Below are 16,063 nucleotides of genomic sequence, written 5' to 3' on the forward strand. Positions count from 1 at the left end.
GGGGTAGCTCTCAACAACAGGCGTTTAACGAAATAAAGACTAAATTTATTAATGTAATACAATTACATCACCCTGATTTTAGTAAACCTTTTTATTTACAGACTGATAGTTCATCTATAGGACTAGGAGGATTTTTATACCAAATTGATAATAAAGGGGAAATGAAAATATTAGGTTTTCATAGCAAAGCGTTAAGGGGAGCTCAGCTTAATTGGACAGTGACAGAACAGGAGTTTTATTCCGTAATTTGTTGTTTAGAGAAGTTTGAAACATATTTTAGGGGTTCAAAAGTAATTATTCAAACAGATCATAAAGCTTTGTTATTTGTGAAAAATTGGAAATTATATAATGCAAAAATTACTAGATGGATTAATTATTTAGAGCAGTTTAATTATGAATTTAAACATATTAAAGGGACACAAAATATTGTCGCTGATATTTTGTCTAGGTATCCACCTGAGGGAGATTTATTACAAGAAGAAAAGGTCAAACTCCCTGAAATTTTGTACATAGGTAACAATGTAAATAAGAGTCTTATATCGAAGTTAAGAGATATATCTAAATTACAACAAGAAGACTCTGAAATTTGTCAAATCATAAAGCGTTTAAATGAAATCACTGATCCAAATGAGTTGACAAAAAAAGAGCAACGATGTATGTTCGAGAATAAAATCTTATATTTTAGGCCAGATAACTTACAAGAAAGGGTCATTTATTTACCTGAAGTTTTAAGGATAGAGTTGATTCAACAAATACATAAAGAAATGGGACATCAAGGCATGTACAAAGTGATTAAGTACATAAGAGATCGATTTTATTGGAAAGGTATATCACCTTTAGTGAAACAAATTATCCGAGCTTGTCATGATTGTCAATTAGTAAAAAGCGATACTTTTAAACAAGTAGGCCCTTGTCAATCTATAGTTACTCAAAATATTGGTGATATGGTCATGGTAGATTTGTATGGTCCATTGCCAACTGGTCAATTTGGTATGAATTACATATTAGTGATACAGGATTCCTTTAGTAAATTTGTTAAATTTTATGAATTAAGAAAAGCAACAGCTAGTTCAGTATTAGGGAAAATGCGTAAATTTTTCAATATAATTAAACCGAAAGTTATTATGTCTGATAACGGATCTCAATTTTCTTCAAGGCTTTGGAAAGAAAATATGGCAGATGACGGCGTTAAAGTCATATATTCTACTGTTAGGAATCCACGTGCTAATATCGTTGAACGAGTAAATCGCGAAATAGGTCGTTTATTTAGGCAATATTGTAAATCGAATCATCGTGGCTGGGTAGCATTATTACCACGGTTAGAGGAATTATATAATAATACCTATCATAGTAGTACAGGATTTACTCCTTGTGAAATTTTGTATGGACAGTCAACAATTTTATCATGTGATAACGAAATTAAGAAAAGTACTACTTTAGAAGTTGAGAAAATTAGAGAAAAGGTTAGAGAAAATTTAAGAAAAGCTAGTGAAGTACGTCAAATAAAGTTTAATCAACGTTATCGGCTCGTACAGTTTCACATAGGAGATTTGGTAAAGATTAAAAAATTAAATAAATCCGATGCTAGTAATAAAATAACAAAGAAATTTGAACCATTGTACGAAGGACCATATATCATTTCTGCCATACCCTTCAATAATGTGTATGTTTTAACAGATCCGAAAACTGGGGAAATTAGAGGAAAATTTAACACTATACACTTATCCAAATATTATCAGTTAGGGAATTCTCAAAATGTGACTGGTTCAGGTTAGATATTATTATAATTGTTAAAATAATGATTTGCATTTATGTAACATCATTTGATTAAGTAGCTTATCATTTTAATTAAACATTATTTACTGTTTGAGGTAATTAATTTGCCATTGTTTTGATTTATGTAACATCATTTGATTAAGTAGTTTATCATTTTAATTAAACACTATACACTATTTGAGGTAGATAATATACTAATGTTTTGATTTATGCAGTTTATCACTTTATTGACGTTGTTTACTGATTTAAGTGAATTAACATGATACTAAGTAATTTTAGAATCAAGTACAATATATTTTGTTGTAAGTCAAATATTAATTAGATAGTTGATTTATATCATATAATTAAGTTTTTTTTTTCTCTACTATCTCTATTAGGTTAGCGTATTAAAAATGTATTTAGTAAGTAAGATTGTAATAGGTTAAGTCAAATAAAAATGAAAAAAAAAAATTAAAATGGGAGAACCAATTTGGAACCCATTACCCTAGAGAATCCCTTGCATTGCAGGAGGCAGAGGTGAAGCTCAAAAACAGTTAACAGAGCACAAGTCGAGGTGATTCTATTACATCCTAATTTTTTTTAAATTAAAAATCAAACAAAATATTTGCTTTTAAACTCTATCGTAATCAATTGTGCATTAACTGTTTTTGGAGGGGATGTGAGGCGGCTTCATTCTTCCCTTATTTTAATTTTTTTTTCCAGCAATAATCATGAATAAAATTGTTCATAAATTGTTTAATTCTAATTATTTCAGTTATAAGATTTTACTACAGAGAATAATCAAACTTATTTAATTAATAGAAAGCACGCTGAACCTTAAACGTTAATTTTGAAAAAAAAATATATAAAACGTTTACATAACATACATTAAAACAAATAAATTACTTCTCATTATTTTATAATTTTATAAAAAAAAAAAAAACAATAATGAATAAAACATTTTATGTCACATTTTTGCGTTACACATAAATAGTTTCAGAACCATGACCTTTTAATGATCAGATAATTATTTGTAATTTGTGTCACGTATAACAGGAGCGGTTTTTTTTTTTTTAATGAATGACAAATTTGACTTATGTAATTCGCGCTTGTATTTAGATTGAATTATGTGGGAACTTAATAATAGAATAGGTTTAAAAAAATAAATAATGAATTTCAATAAAAATTACAAAACATTAGGTTTTCTTTGAGTAGAACCAATTAAATTTACAATATCTGGTAATTGCAATTTATTATCACATCAAGTAGTTCCTTTATGATAACTTTAATTTAATTTTGTTGATTTTAAATAATTTCAAGGTTTATTATTAATTTGCTAGGCTCTCCATAGTTATTATATTTTAATGGAAAGGAGATGCATTAGTAGTGTAGTTTTCCTTTTATATTTAAAACTTTCACTTTGTAATTTATTCCATTGGCATTTTCAAATGGGTAATAAAGTCGAAAAAGAAAATAGAAACTTTTAGTATAGATGTATTGATTGTATGTTTGCTAACGGTAAATTTTCATAAAAGTTGACACATTATTAATACTTTTTAGATTTCAATTATTTTATTATTCAAAGTATTGTTAGATTTTCAGGGATGTGTGAATAAAAAGAATGAAGAAGAATAAATACGATGAATGTTAAACTATGAGATAGTGCACGCTAGTTATTGCATGAAATATATTTCTTTGTGCAGGGCCCTGAGAAAATAGCAAAACTAAAATCAAGATACCTTTTTGACATTTTGACTGAAACATTACACTTTACAAAAGAGAGATAAAACGGTAGTTTGGTGTTAGGTTAGGCTCGAAAAAAAAAGAGCATATTTGCAGATTTATAGGCTGCCGCCGTGTTATCTCTATACTACACACAACATCAGATCTAGAAACTCACACACCCATCATTAATGTGACGTCATAGTGCTTTCATCATATGGAAAAGCATAATGCGAAGTGAGTTTAGAAAATGTTTAAAGATGACATGTATTATTTAGCTCATTTCGAATCAATTTAATGATTAGTTGTGCTTTTTTATTGGTCAGTACTATTTTGGATTTTTGTTTTATACAATACTCATACTCATTTATTGATATTTTTTTTAAATATTACATTATTCCTAAAATATTACAATAAAATGTTTATAATAAATCAATTTATTTGGCGCTTCATTATAGAAGCTAAGGGTTAAGCAGAGCTTAATCTTTTATTTTAACGTCCCGTTAATGATGTACATGCTCCAGACTAGGAAAGGCGTTTTGAGAATATAAGTCATGAGTTTCGGTGTTAGAATTAAATCTTTTAAAGATAGTGACCCCTCGAGTGGCATAGAATGCTCCTTGGTAAAAGGTTCAATCTTGTTTTAAAAAGAGATACGTTCTATTCCTTTCTTGGTCGTTAAAATGTAGACTAAAGTCGGAAGCGTGCGTATGTATCATTCGGATCGGTAGAAGAGTAGGACAAATGTACTACAAGCACAACTTCTACTTTCTTGTGAGGCAAGATTAACTGGTTGCGTCTTTGATTGTTTATTTTTAACATGACTGAACTTGTAAACTTATACTTTCAGATATGTTCATTCTTTTGTTTGGTTTAAACACACACTACACACAGCCGCAACAAAAAAAAAAGGCACACACAGAAGGGAAGAATGTTAAAAAAGGTTCTTATTAGAGTCTAAATGCATTATTTTCAATACAATTGTTTTTCTTATTTTGATTTGTTTCGAAAATTTACTTTCGCAAATATATCATTAATATATTTAAGCTACAGCAAATTTTGGGAGGCGATTGTAACATGTCAGAGGCTCCCTTTCCATGTTAGCATTATATGTAAACATAATATTGTTCTATTTTGAGTCGGTTAAATTCCATTCTTGTGTCTCACGGTAATTCAAACAGCTATATTTCTTTTCATATCTTAAGTGGACCTTGCTATTTGAAATTCTAGATACACCACTTGGAGAGTTTAGCTGATATAGTAAACCAAAATATTAAGAAACTTATTTTTAATATAATTTGAACTTTATTTCAATGTCATAAAGCTTTTTGCGTTATAAATTTTTGTGCAAAGTTACTTTGGTTATTAATTTCAAGTGTTTGTTTAAAATACCAACTCGGATTTCACGGTAACGATAAAAGTTAAGTTATGACTGTAAAATATTCTATGCAAAATTGAACCATATTATTAAGAATTAAAAAAGGGCGTATCCCTACAATATGTGTCTATATAGAAAAACAAAGACGTTTAGAATAAAAATTTTAAAGACATCCCACCGACGAGAAGGAATAGTTTTGGCTACACCCATTAAGTAGGTCAATTTGGACCTTATGTTAATTAGGAAATAAAGAGTAATTTGTATAGGATAGTACGGAATCATGAAATTCAGGATTGGTTTAGGTGTTACCAATGGGGTGCAAGAAGTTTGCTAGAGCGGGGAAATCGGGATCTGGGAAGGGATTTCATAAAACCCCTTTGCGGGGAATTCGGGTGGCCATTCGCGGAGCGTTGGAAGAAGTTCTCTAGTGTAGGTTAGGTCTATTTAGGTTGCCTATATTGTGACCTGGTCTAGATTTTGCTAGTATCTTATGACGCTGGTAGAGTTCGGATTGGAGCATAATATGGTGTAATCTATTGTGGGGTTTAACTTGAATATTTTTAGAGAAGTGCATTTTAGGTTGTGTTTATTTAGTGGGTTTAATTGTTTTATTGGTTTGTGGTTTAAACAAGCGCTAGTGTTTGATATAATACTAGTGAGGTCTAAATTATAAATCAATAAATTTAATAAGATTGTAAAGTTTGTTTTGTTCATAGTGTCATTTATAAACTATTTAGTGAATTGTAATTATTAGTTGTTTGTTGATTTGTGCCCATACAAGTGCTAGTGAATGTAAATATATTGGTGAAATTTTACTTACAAATCAATATATTATTAAAGGTTGTAAAGTCATGTTTGGTTCATAGTGCTATTTATTAATTTATGTTTTAATTGTGCTTAATATATATAGTGTTTTGACCTGGATTATTTTAGTGATATTTAGCTCTGGAATGATTTTGGTTGGAGTACTTTATATATTATTTTAAAGTTAGTTTTGCAATTTATCTCACAGCTTTCTTAAATAACTTATGGGGTAGAGAGAACTAATTCCGATCCAGTACAGTGCTGGGCAGATGGAGAGATAGGGCGGGTACCTTACGGTGACAACGACAGTCTTAATTCTCCTACTGTGCATTTTGATAATATCAGGTGGGTCCCTGACAGTTCCTGGGTTTACAAGGACAGGTTCTAACCCCTGGGGTCTGGACAATTTGGGTTGTCACCTAGACTTCTTAAAAAAGCCAGATTCTAGACCAACTATCCCATTACCTTTTTCCCGACCTACATCGGCTGTCCCAAACCCTATCGCTGATGCTGGTCCACGTGGAGAAATAGGGGGTCAGTTCTAAATCGAGGTGTCTCCACTCGTCTTAGTTAGCTGTAGCCTAGGAATTTCTCATTGCACATCGAGAAATTACGCGAGTAAATTAAATGTACATCCCGGGATGTTAGTTTGCAATTATATCGATAGATTAGTTGGTTAGTTTAACTGTTAGGGCTAGGGTTTATATTTGTATGGTTTAGGGAATTGTAGAATTGATCAAGGTTTATAATTTTTATATAACAAAGCCATTAGATCTTCACAGTAGTTAGCTAGGTTCGCTTCCGATATATTTATGGCTATTTAAACTACATAGTACGAGTATAATTATGGGTTTATGGGTTAAATTTAAATAGAGGTAGCTAGGATGTAGTGTGGGTTTAGGGATTGTTAGAATTGTATTACATACACTTATTTATGACTCATTGACAAACCTGACATATTTATGATTTTGAATATAATTTGGTCCTTTGCAACACTACTGGTAGAAAATATATTGTGGGAAAAACATAACAAATAACCACAATATAATGTAGTATTTTAGAATCAATTTGCTTATAAAAGAAATATTTGTTTTGCCTGTCCCTTGGCAGTCTGTATGACGACTTCATTCTGTGTTCTAGATATCTGTAATTTTCACATTCGACCTTAAAAATACAAGGTTATATTATCATAAAAACTTTATTATTGAAAATATATATCAATGAGAGATTTACCCAAGCTAGATCGATGCAGAGCAAGATCGTGGTTTATTTTGGTCCGAAAGGTGATTCAAAATGACTACAACTATAGTTTGGTTAATATTATTTCATTGAATACCTACTAAAATATACTACAAAATTACAGTATTCTGGGAAATTGGAGTGGATCAAATACAGCTGCTCTAACTACCAGTATTTTGTTATGTTAAATTGTCCCTTTGATGTCCTCTCATTTATGACGAAAAATGTCATAAAATAATGTTCTGGGCAAATGACGAAGTAGCCCTGTCATTATGAAAAGATGTCCCTTCAGGACCACATGATAGTTCCTTCAGAACTGGGGCGGGGGTTTGCCCTAGCAACTGGATGATGACCACGGATAGTCGCGGCGGAGCGGGCGACATATATACCCCAAAAACAAAATATTTGTAATTGTGACATTTATTAGTGATCGTACTTTGACCATCTGACTATTACATTCGACAGACTTTACTTATTTTGACATACATTACTAAATACTTAACTATGACATTCTACAGACTTATAAAATTATGTTTTACAGACTATTTATTGATTAAAATCAAATCAGACTTTGTTTAAGACATACTTTACATTTAATTTTACAAACTGTCTTTAAACTTGCAATGACTTTTCTAAATAATCTCATATATTTTACACTGGCATAATTCACGTTTTATTAATTATTTATCATTATTAGGATTTTTAGGCGTATTATTCATAACTCTTTCCTATTATGCGAAAAGGATTTCGGTTACTATTAACGGTTATGACGAAGGGTTCTGCATAAACACAAGACGATCATTTGGCCAATCTACTGATCCAATTCAAGATATTAACTTATATATTTAGATTTGATTTAGGTTATTTACATTATTTTATAATAATTAGTAAAGGTAATTACGGATTGCGGTATTTTTAGTTTTTTAGAATTTTAGATTTTCTTATTGGAATTTTTAGTATTTTAGGAAAGTCTAGGTTTAGCTGATTAGGGCTAGTTAGGGAGAGTGGTGGGAGAGTGTTACACTCGGTACAAGCACTCACATAGGTCGGCTTGCGGACGTCGTAGCCGCACTGCTTGTTGCGGATGATGTCCTGCGGCTTGTTGCGGCAGCAGCTGAAGGGGACTCCGAAGGCCTCTCGGGAGCCAACGGCGCCACTCAGACAGTTGAAGTAACGTTGTGGTCTCGGTACATGTACTCACATAGGTCGGCTTGCGGACGTCGTAGCCGCACTGCTTGGTACGGATGATGTCCTGCGGCTTGTTGCGGCAGCAGCTAAATGGGACTCCGCAGGCCTCTAGGGAGCCAACGATGCCGCTCGAACAGTTGAAATAACGTGGTCTCGGTACAAGCACTCACATAGGTCGGCTTGCGGACGTCGTAGCCGCACTGCTTGTTGCGGATGATGTCCTGCGGCTTGTTGCGGCAGCAGCTGAAGGGGACTCCGAAGGCCTCTCGGGAGCCAACGGCGCCACTCAGACAGTTGAAGTAACGTTGTGGTCTCGGTACATGTACTCACATAAGTCGGCTTGCGGACGTCGTAGCCGCAGTGCTTGTTGCGGATGATGTCCTGCGGCTTGTTGCGACAGCTGAAGGGGACTCCGCAGGCCTCTCGGGAGCCAACGGCGCCGCTCGGACAGTTGAAGTAACGTTGTGGTCTCGGTACAAGCACTAACATCGGTCGGCTTGCGGACGTCGTAGCCGCAGTGCTTGTTGCGGATGATGCCCTGCGGCTTGTTGCGACAGCTGAAGGGGAATCCGCAGGCCTCTCGGGAGCCAACGGCGCCGCTCGGACAGTTAAAGTAACGTTGTGGTCTCGGTACAAGCACTAACATAGGTCGGCTTGCGGACGTCGTAGCCGCACTGCTTGTTGCGGATGATGTCCTGCGGCTTGTTGCGACAGCTGAAGGGGATTCCGCAGGCCTCTCGGGAGCCAACGGCGCCGCTCGGACAGTTGAAGTAACGTTGTGGTCTCGGTACAAGCACTCACATAGGTCGGCTTGCGGACGTCGTAGCCGCACTGCTTGTTGCGGATGATGTCCTGCGGCTTGTTGCGGCAGCAGCTGAAGGGGACTCCGAAGGCCTCTCGGGAGCCAACGGCGCCACTCAGACAGTTGAAGTAACGTTGTGGTCTCGGTACATGTACTCACATAGGTCGGCTTGCGGACGTCGTAGCCGCACTGCTTGGTACGGATGATGTCCTGCGGCTTGTTGCGGCAGCAGCTAAATGGGACTCCACAGGCCTCTAGGGAGCCAACGATGCCGCTCGAACAGTTGAAATAACGTGGTCTCGGTACAAGCACTCACATAGGTCGGCTTGCGGACGTCGTAGCCGCACTGCTTGTTGCGGATGATGTCCTGCGGCTTGTTGCGGCAGCAGCTGAAGGGGACTCCGCAGGCCTCTCGGGAGCCAACGGCGCCGCTCGAACAGTTGAAGTATGCGTTGCGGTCCCAGTCGCGCGGGCCTTCTACTCCGCAGCATTGGAGCTGGAAAGATATAGTTCCATATTGGTTTATTTGACTAAAATTGGTGCTATACTTAGTTGATAAACAATAAAACAAATTAATTTTGTACAAATTAATTAAAAGATAAACTGAACGTAAAAAAGCGGTAAATGAAAACTTTTTCATGCAAGACACGCGACCGTAGTTTTTTTTAATGCAGAGACAAACTAGTCTGCCCCAAATGTCAAAATTGTTTGCAATCGACACTTCATTTATGCAATTTGTACAAATATGTGTCGACAAAAGTGAGTCAGTTGATGTGGCATAGATATAGCCATAGAAAGCAAAAGCGCATCTAAAATGGCAGTCATACGAAAGCTAACCCACTTTCCGTATACCTAAACCAGTTTTCGTTGGAGCGCCCACGTTCGACTTCAACTACGAGTAGCTATAAAACAAGGTTTATAAAAAGTTAAAACCTAGTATCTATTTACTGCGCATACTTTGTAACCATTCACCATGTTTAAGATTTTAGAACATTTTACCCTAATTACCCTTAATATCAAATGACACATGTCTAAAACAATTTAAAATTAGTTATAGTTTCGCCATGTCCGTCTGTCCGTCCTTCCGCGGCTTTGTTCCGTGATCGTTACGAGTAGAAAGCTGCAATTTGGCATGGATACATAAATCATGCATGGGAGAGAACTGTAAAATAAAAACCGGAAAAGTGCGAGTCGGACTCGCGCACCGAGGGTTCCGTACTTTTTGGTATTTGTTGTTATAGCGGCAACATAAATACATCATCTGTGAAAATTTCAACTGTCTAGCTATCACGGTTCATGAGATACAGCCTGGTGGCAGACAGACAGACGGACAGCAGAGTCTTAGTAATAGGGTCCCGTTTTTATCCTTTGGGTACGGAACCTAAAAATACAAAAAAAAATCTTTTTAGGGTACGTCCCATACAAAATGTTTTTTTTTTCGCTTTCACTCAAAAGTGGGGTATCGTTGGATAGGTCATTCAAAATGAATAAAGGTCATTAAAAACCATTTTTTGACAAAGCGGAAATAATCGCTCTGAAAGAAACAACATATGTCTCCCTCAAGTTTTGAACCATGGGCCCAAAAAATATGAAAAAAATCGTAAAAAAAAACCTTAATAAATACTTTCAATGAAAACTATAGCGACGTAATCAGTCCAACCGTTTTTGAGTTATTGCAAAAAGTCTTCTCTTCTTAATAAAAAGACGTACAAAGCGCTGCGAAAGTGTACTTTCTTTAGCTTGTAATGTACATGATACTTACTAATAGCCCCCGTTTAGCCTATTCTGACAGAATGGTAACTACGGAACCCTACACTGACATGCTCAGTGTAGGGTTCCGTAGTTACCATTCTGTCAGAATAGGCTAAACCAGCCTGCTCTGCTGCTGGCCCGACATGCTCTTAGCCATTATTTTATAATTGACGTAGGTGCAGGTTTTTAATTTCACAATCCTATAATTTTCTTTTACATCGAAGTATATATTTAATTATTTTTAATGGGATACCGCCGTTTAGCCAAAATATTTTTCGCCAAATTTCACTTCCCAACAAACTTATGGCATCAGTTTCATTTCCCAAATGAAATTTTTGCAAGTTTTTATTTCGCAACCATTTCATTTCGCAACCCCATAGTTGGGAAATGAAAATCACGTACAAGGTTGGGTTAGGTTAGGTTGGATTATGTGAAGTTGGGAAATGAAATTCGGCCAACTTTACATTACAACTTTGGCGAAAAGTTGGTTGCCAAGTGAAATTCTGCGATGCAATTTTCGGCGAAAAGGCAGTTATCCATTTTTAACTGATATTAAAGTGCATTGTTTACCCATTCTTCCTGTATCCAGTCAATCAGGTTCTGCTGGTCTGGGTCTTCTCTGTAATGCGTGATGAAGGTCTGGAACCCAGTCGTCGCCTGATGTTTTATCTGTGAATTGCATTATAATTGTTACATTATCCATGCAAAAAAACGCGGCTTAAGAGGAAAGGGAACGGCTGCTCCGCCATACAAACGTGGTTCTTATTTTCCTCTCTGGGTAATAATAACATTATAGAAATTATTTTGACGTAATTTGATGTACATATTTGTTGGTTTTTTAGATTTTTTAATTATTATCAGAACGAGATTTTAAAAAATTGATGGAATTTGTTATTCGCTCCTAACTCTTAATAGGTAAATAGTAACAAAAAACCGGGCAAGTGCGAGTCGGACTCGCCCACCGAGGGTTCCGTACTTTTTAGTATTTGTTGTTATAGCGGCAACATAATATAATATATCACAGTTATTGAAATACAGCCTGGTGACAGACAGACGGACAGACGGACAGCGGAGTCTTAGTAATAGGGTCCAGTTTTTACCCTTTGCATACGGAACCCTAAAAATGAATCATTTTGAGAATTAATAATGATTTACCCAATCTTTGAACACAAAGAACAGTATTCCTGTCGTCATCTCAGACAGCAACAACAGTGCCAAAAACACCGCATACTGAAACAAGCATAATTAACATCTTTATTAACCAAAGCTTAACATCTCAGCCAAAGCAAATAAATTTACTACGCAGTTTTTTAATCTATTTACTGGTTTATTTTATTGAGTAATAGGTACTAAATTAAAGACTTTACACATCTCATTAAGACTATAATCAATTAGATAAACAATAAAGCAAGTATACTCTACTTTAAAGATATGTTTAAAAATTAGGACCTTATTACGTTGGAATAAGGTAAAAAATACATCGTATCACCATCAGATATATCGGATCGGCCAACGTGTTCACAAATATCTGAGCAAAGCCTCTATTATCAAGACGTTAAAGTGCATGCTCAATTTTTGAGCACTTTATATCTGATGTTGACTGTACTAACAATAGATAAGTGACCATTGGGAAACCTTAATCCATTTCAATAAGGTTTAAGATTAATCAGTTGACTGTACATTATAGTGTGATTGTTTAAATCGATGTTAGTGTTAATTACTCACGCAGGCCAGTAGGCAGGTGTTCTCACGCAATGCTCCGACGCAGCCCGTGAAGCCGATTATGAATGTGATAGCCCCTGAAAAGAGGATCATAAAAAATATGCGTTAGATAAAATAGTTTGTGTTTAGTTCGTTGTCCACATCTCCTGAAAGATGGCGCTGTTTAGATGCAAACTAGGTAACGCTAGTTTTTCCTCTTTTCATACAGTCTATAAGAATTAATGTCATTACCGGGTCTAACTCGATTAAATTCCATTATTTTACCTTTTTTCCGACGTTTCAGCTAGGTTGCACTAGCTGTGGTCACGGAAGACTGACGTCCCACCCAGCAAAGTCCCGGTAATGACATTAATTATGTGTACAAATTGTACAAAACGCGAGTCTATAAGAAACTGTCACATATCAGAATAAATGATTGGTAACGTAACGTAGCAACGTGTACTAACAGTTTAATTGGAATAAGGCAGTAAATTCGCTCTGTGCATGATTTTTGGCAGTTGGCAGCTGCCAAATAGCATGAAGTTGTAGTCCCACGAAAGTACTATTTTCACCACGTCGCGCGTTGGCGTTGCTTGTATTTTAGTTTTAATCGTGTGTCAATAGATGACAGTACATTTACTGTGACTACAAAATTTACTATGACAGTATCCCTCTATCCTATATATTCTCTTTGCTCTTATGAATCAAGCTCCAACTTATTTTTTTAAATATCTTCCTTAAATAGTGCTTCTACAATATTCCAATATCAAAGAATTAAAGAACTGTATCTCAGTACCGTATAAAACTAACAAACACAACAATCTAAGAACAAATATTATGACAACAATATTCTTTTAATACATAGATAAGAAAAACAAACAACTCCATTATGTAGGTGTATGACAGTGATTAGAGCACCTGATTAACTGTAACATTGTTTATCGTAATGAGTGTAATGACATTTTGTGGATTTCATACAAAGATATGAAACACACAGGTGTTATTTTAAACATCAAACTTCTATGAAATTATGAGGTATAAATAACACTGGCACTGCGTGTGCTGTCAAAATCTCTGCAGACTTTTCTTGGTCTCTCTAGCCAACTTACCAGCACACATCAATATGAAAGCTGGATCCAGTGCTATATTGGTCAGCTGGGACAGGTTGTTGAATGTGTCCTTTTCCGTCCATGCCCACACACCCACAGCAAGTACTATTAGGCCCAGGAACTGCAAAGTAAATATTAAAAGTGAACATGGAGACATTGGAGACACTATCTTAATACAACCTGCTGTCAACTACCAACCAAATATAAATGTGCCATAAAAATGTATACTTTCTTTCTTCTTCAAATTTAAATTGAAATCCTGATCCGGATTTGGAGCCATCAGTGTACCACCTCAGGCTTCCATCTTTCCACTTAATTTGACTGTTTGACCAGTCCTCCCTTTTGGGGAGTTCCACTGAGTAAAGTTTGAGTGGACAAAATTTGGGTGCCATAGTGTCGGATGGCATCCCAAGAACAGGAATATCGTACAGGAATATGTTCTACCATTATATCTCTAAAACTCTAGTGGAGTAGTTTCTTGTTTTAAAATTGTTGGTATGCAAAGTTTTCGATATAGTATAGGATCAAATCTGTACAATCTCTTATGGTTCATTTATATGGAGGCTGGCAGTTTGCCAATTTTTAATTGAGCATCTGATACCACATAAAATGGCACATTTTATGTGATTTGTAAATGGTGACTTGGTGACGGTAAACCTAACATTAATAATGTTAATATGCCCTAGTGGTTACAGCCCCGATTGCAAATACATAACATATTCAAAACTTTTAAAATTTAAAACAGTATGATAGGCAATAGTTTATTCATTTTTTTGGATTTTTTAATGTATTTGTAAAATAGCTGTCTAACAATAATTAGCTTAATTAAAATTTATGATTCATACAGATTCCGTGCCAGAACCTAGTTACTTACTGAAAGACTATGTGTACATTTAAATATAACTTTAAAATATTTTATTACCTTAACTTTGCCTGAGCAGCTAAACTTATTTGAAATCTCAGAGAACCATACCTTTTTCTTGGTCAGAAAACTTTGCAGCCTTCAAATTAAAGTTATTTTTAATGGAGTAAGATTTGCAAAGACTCAGGCATAGTTTTACATTTGGTTTACAGTATCTTTGTTTAAAGTGTGGGCTGATAATAAAACCCCTTTTAATCACTTTACACAGGTAATGGCAATAAATATAATCAAAAGTTTTTGTTGCCTAATGTACAAGTGAAGATATACAAGTATTTGTACTTCAATACAAGATTTCTAATGGAATAGCTTACTAGTCATTGCCAAGTTCGCTGTACAAACTGCATCAATCTTGTTTGATTAGCACAACACACTCCTGACATCATGGCAGCCTATTGTTTTCATTTGACATTAATTTTGGTAAAACAAAGACTTTAAACAAGTAATTTCATCTTTTTTTTCCAAGTTCTCCCAGACAATAATAAGTCAAAAATCAGTTTTAAAAAGCCTACTCTCATATTTAAATTCGCGATCGTAAAGAGGATGTGTAATGTCAAGTACTGTTACAATAAATTGAGGTGGCCTCAATCTAATACACCTAAACAAATGAAAATACTGACACACTGGCTGGCTAATATCGTCGTAAATATGGAAATTCAGCTGTTCCAAATACGTAAGAATGGCTAACTCGTTTCTTTTTTGTTTATTCTAGCCTTGAACTGCAGTTGTTTGTAAGGCGTTTACACTAACACTAACACTCAGAAAATACATAATGTAACTACGGTACTTTTACTTGGTTTAATCGGGTACTTATCAATTATTCATACAATTTTAGTTTGGCTTAAGTCTCTTTAATTAAATATAATAGAGAATACTCACCCAAAACAACACATTCACACCAAAAATAACATATTTCAAACAACAGCTGACTTCGCTAGTATCTCGTCGATATTTTCTTATTCCAGGCATTTTGATCGTACTAAATTAATTCATGTCACTAATATAAATTACTTAATCAATTTTCACAAAGAAATAACTTAATTCGACCTACATTTAGATAGAAAACTAAATATCTGAAGACTTAACTAAATTATCGAGCGCAACCAAGCGCATTCTAATTCTACTCAGTACTCTACTTACGAAACGAACAACGAAACAAATCACAACGGGTAGGGGGAGGAGCACGTCTCAATGACAGCAGGATAGCAATATAGCATTAACATAGGTGAAACAGAGATGCTAAAAAGAGAAAAAAATGACGCGCTCGGAACGCTCGGAAGCGCTTCGGCTTTAAGGGCTCCATTGACTAAAACAAATCGCATACGAACATCGATTTTGATATTTTGATACATTGTGGCATTTGATCTATCGATTGAATGGGACCACCGTGAGGCCATGTCGAGTAGCTAGCTACATATTATTAATCTGTGATGTCGAGTTTCAACCATGAAGTTATACCCTAAACAGGAGCGAGCTGTCACTTTTTTTGCCATACTAAATTGAACCTTATCACCGAGCCAGAAAGGTGTTCGTACCAGACTAGAGAAAACGGTCCACATGAGATAGCAAAAGTGGGTCGCGGTGTCCCACTCGCACATGTTGCCAATGTTAAAAAAATACCATTTTGGTAGTATTTATATCAATAACTACTAAAATTAAATACCTACTTATATTATTTAAGTGCTATATTCAGA

The 16,063-nt window shown here is 35.2% G+C and overlaps 1 protein-coding gene across 1 annotated transcript in view; it reads right to left on the reverse strand.

Annotated features, from left to right (window-relative positions):
- LOC134750230 (tetraspanin-5) overlaps positions 1 to 15,504 on the reverse strand; it is a 32,330-nt gene extending 16,826 nt beyond the window's left edge. The window contains exons 1-7 of the mRNA XM_063685378.1: positions 15,249 to 15,504; positions 13,451 to 13,571; positions 12,366 to 12,439; positions 11,796 to 11,870; positions 11,211 to 11,309; positions 9,205 to 9,384; positions 8,574 to 8,582 (exon numbers count right to left, since the gene is read on the reverse strand). Coding sequence (XP_063541448.1) covers positions 8,574 to 8,582; positions 9,205 to 9,384; positions 11,211 to 11,309; positions 11,796 to 11,870; positions 12,366 to 12,439; positions 13,451 to 13,571; positions 15,249 to 15,338 — 648 coding nt within the window. The 5' untranslated portion in view covers positions 15,339 to 15,504. The remainder of the gene's footprint in view (positions 1 to 8,573; positions 8,583 to 9,204; positions 9,385 to 11,210; positions 11,310 to 11,795; positions 11,871 to 12,365; positions 12,440 to 13,450; positions 13,572 to 15,248) is intronic.
- Between the last annotated feature and the right edge of the window lie 559 nt (positions 15,505 to 16,063).

Source organism: Cydia strobilella, chromosome 2 (genome assembly GCF_947568885.1).
Source record: "Cydia strobilella chromosome 2, ilCydStro3.1, whole genome shotgun sequence".
Classification (NCBI taxonomy): Eukaryota; Metazoa; Arthropoda; class Insecta; order Lepidoptera; family Tortricidae; genus Cydia; species Cydia strobilella.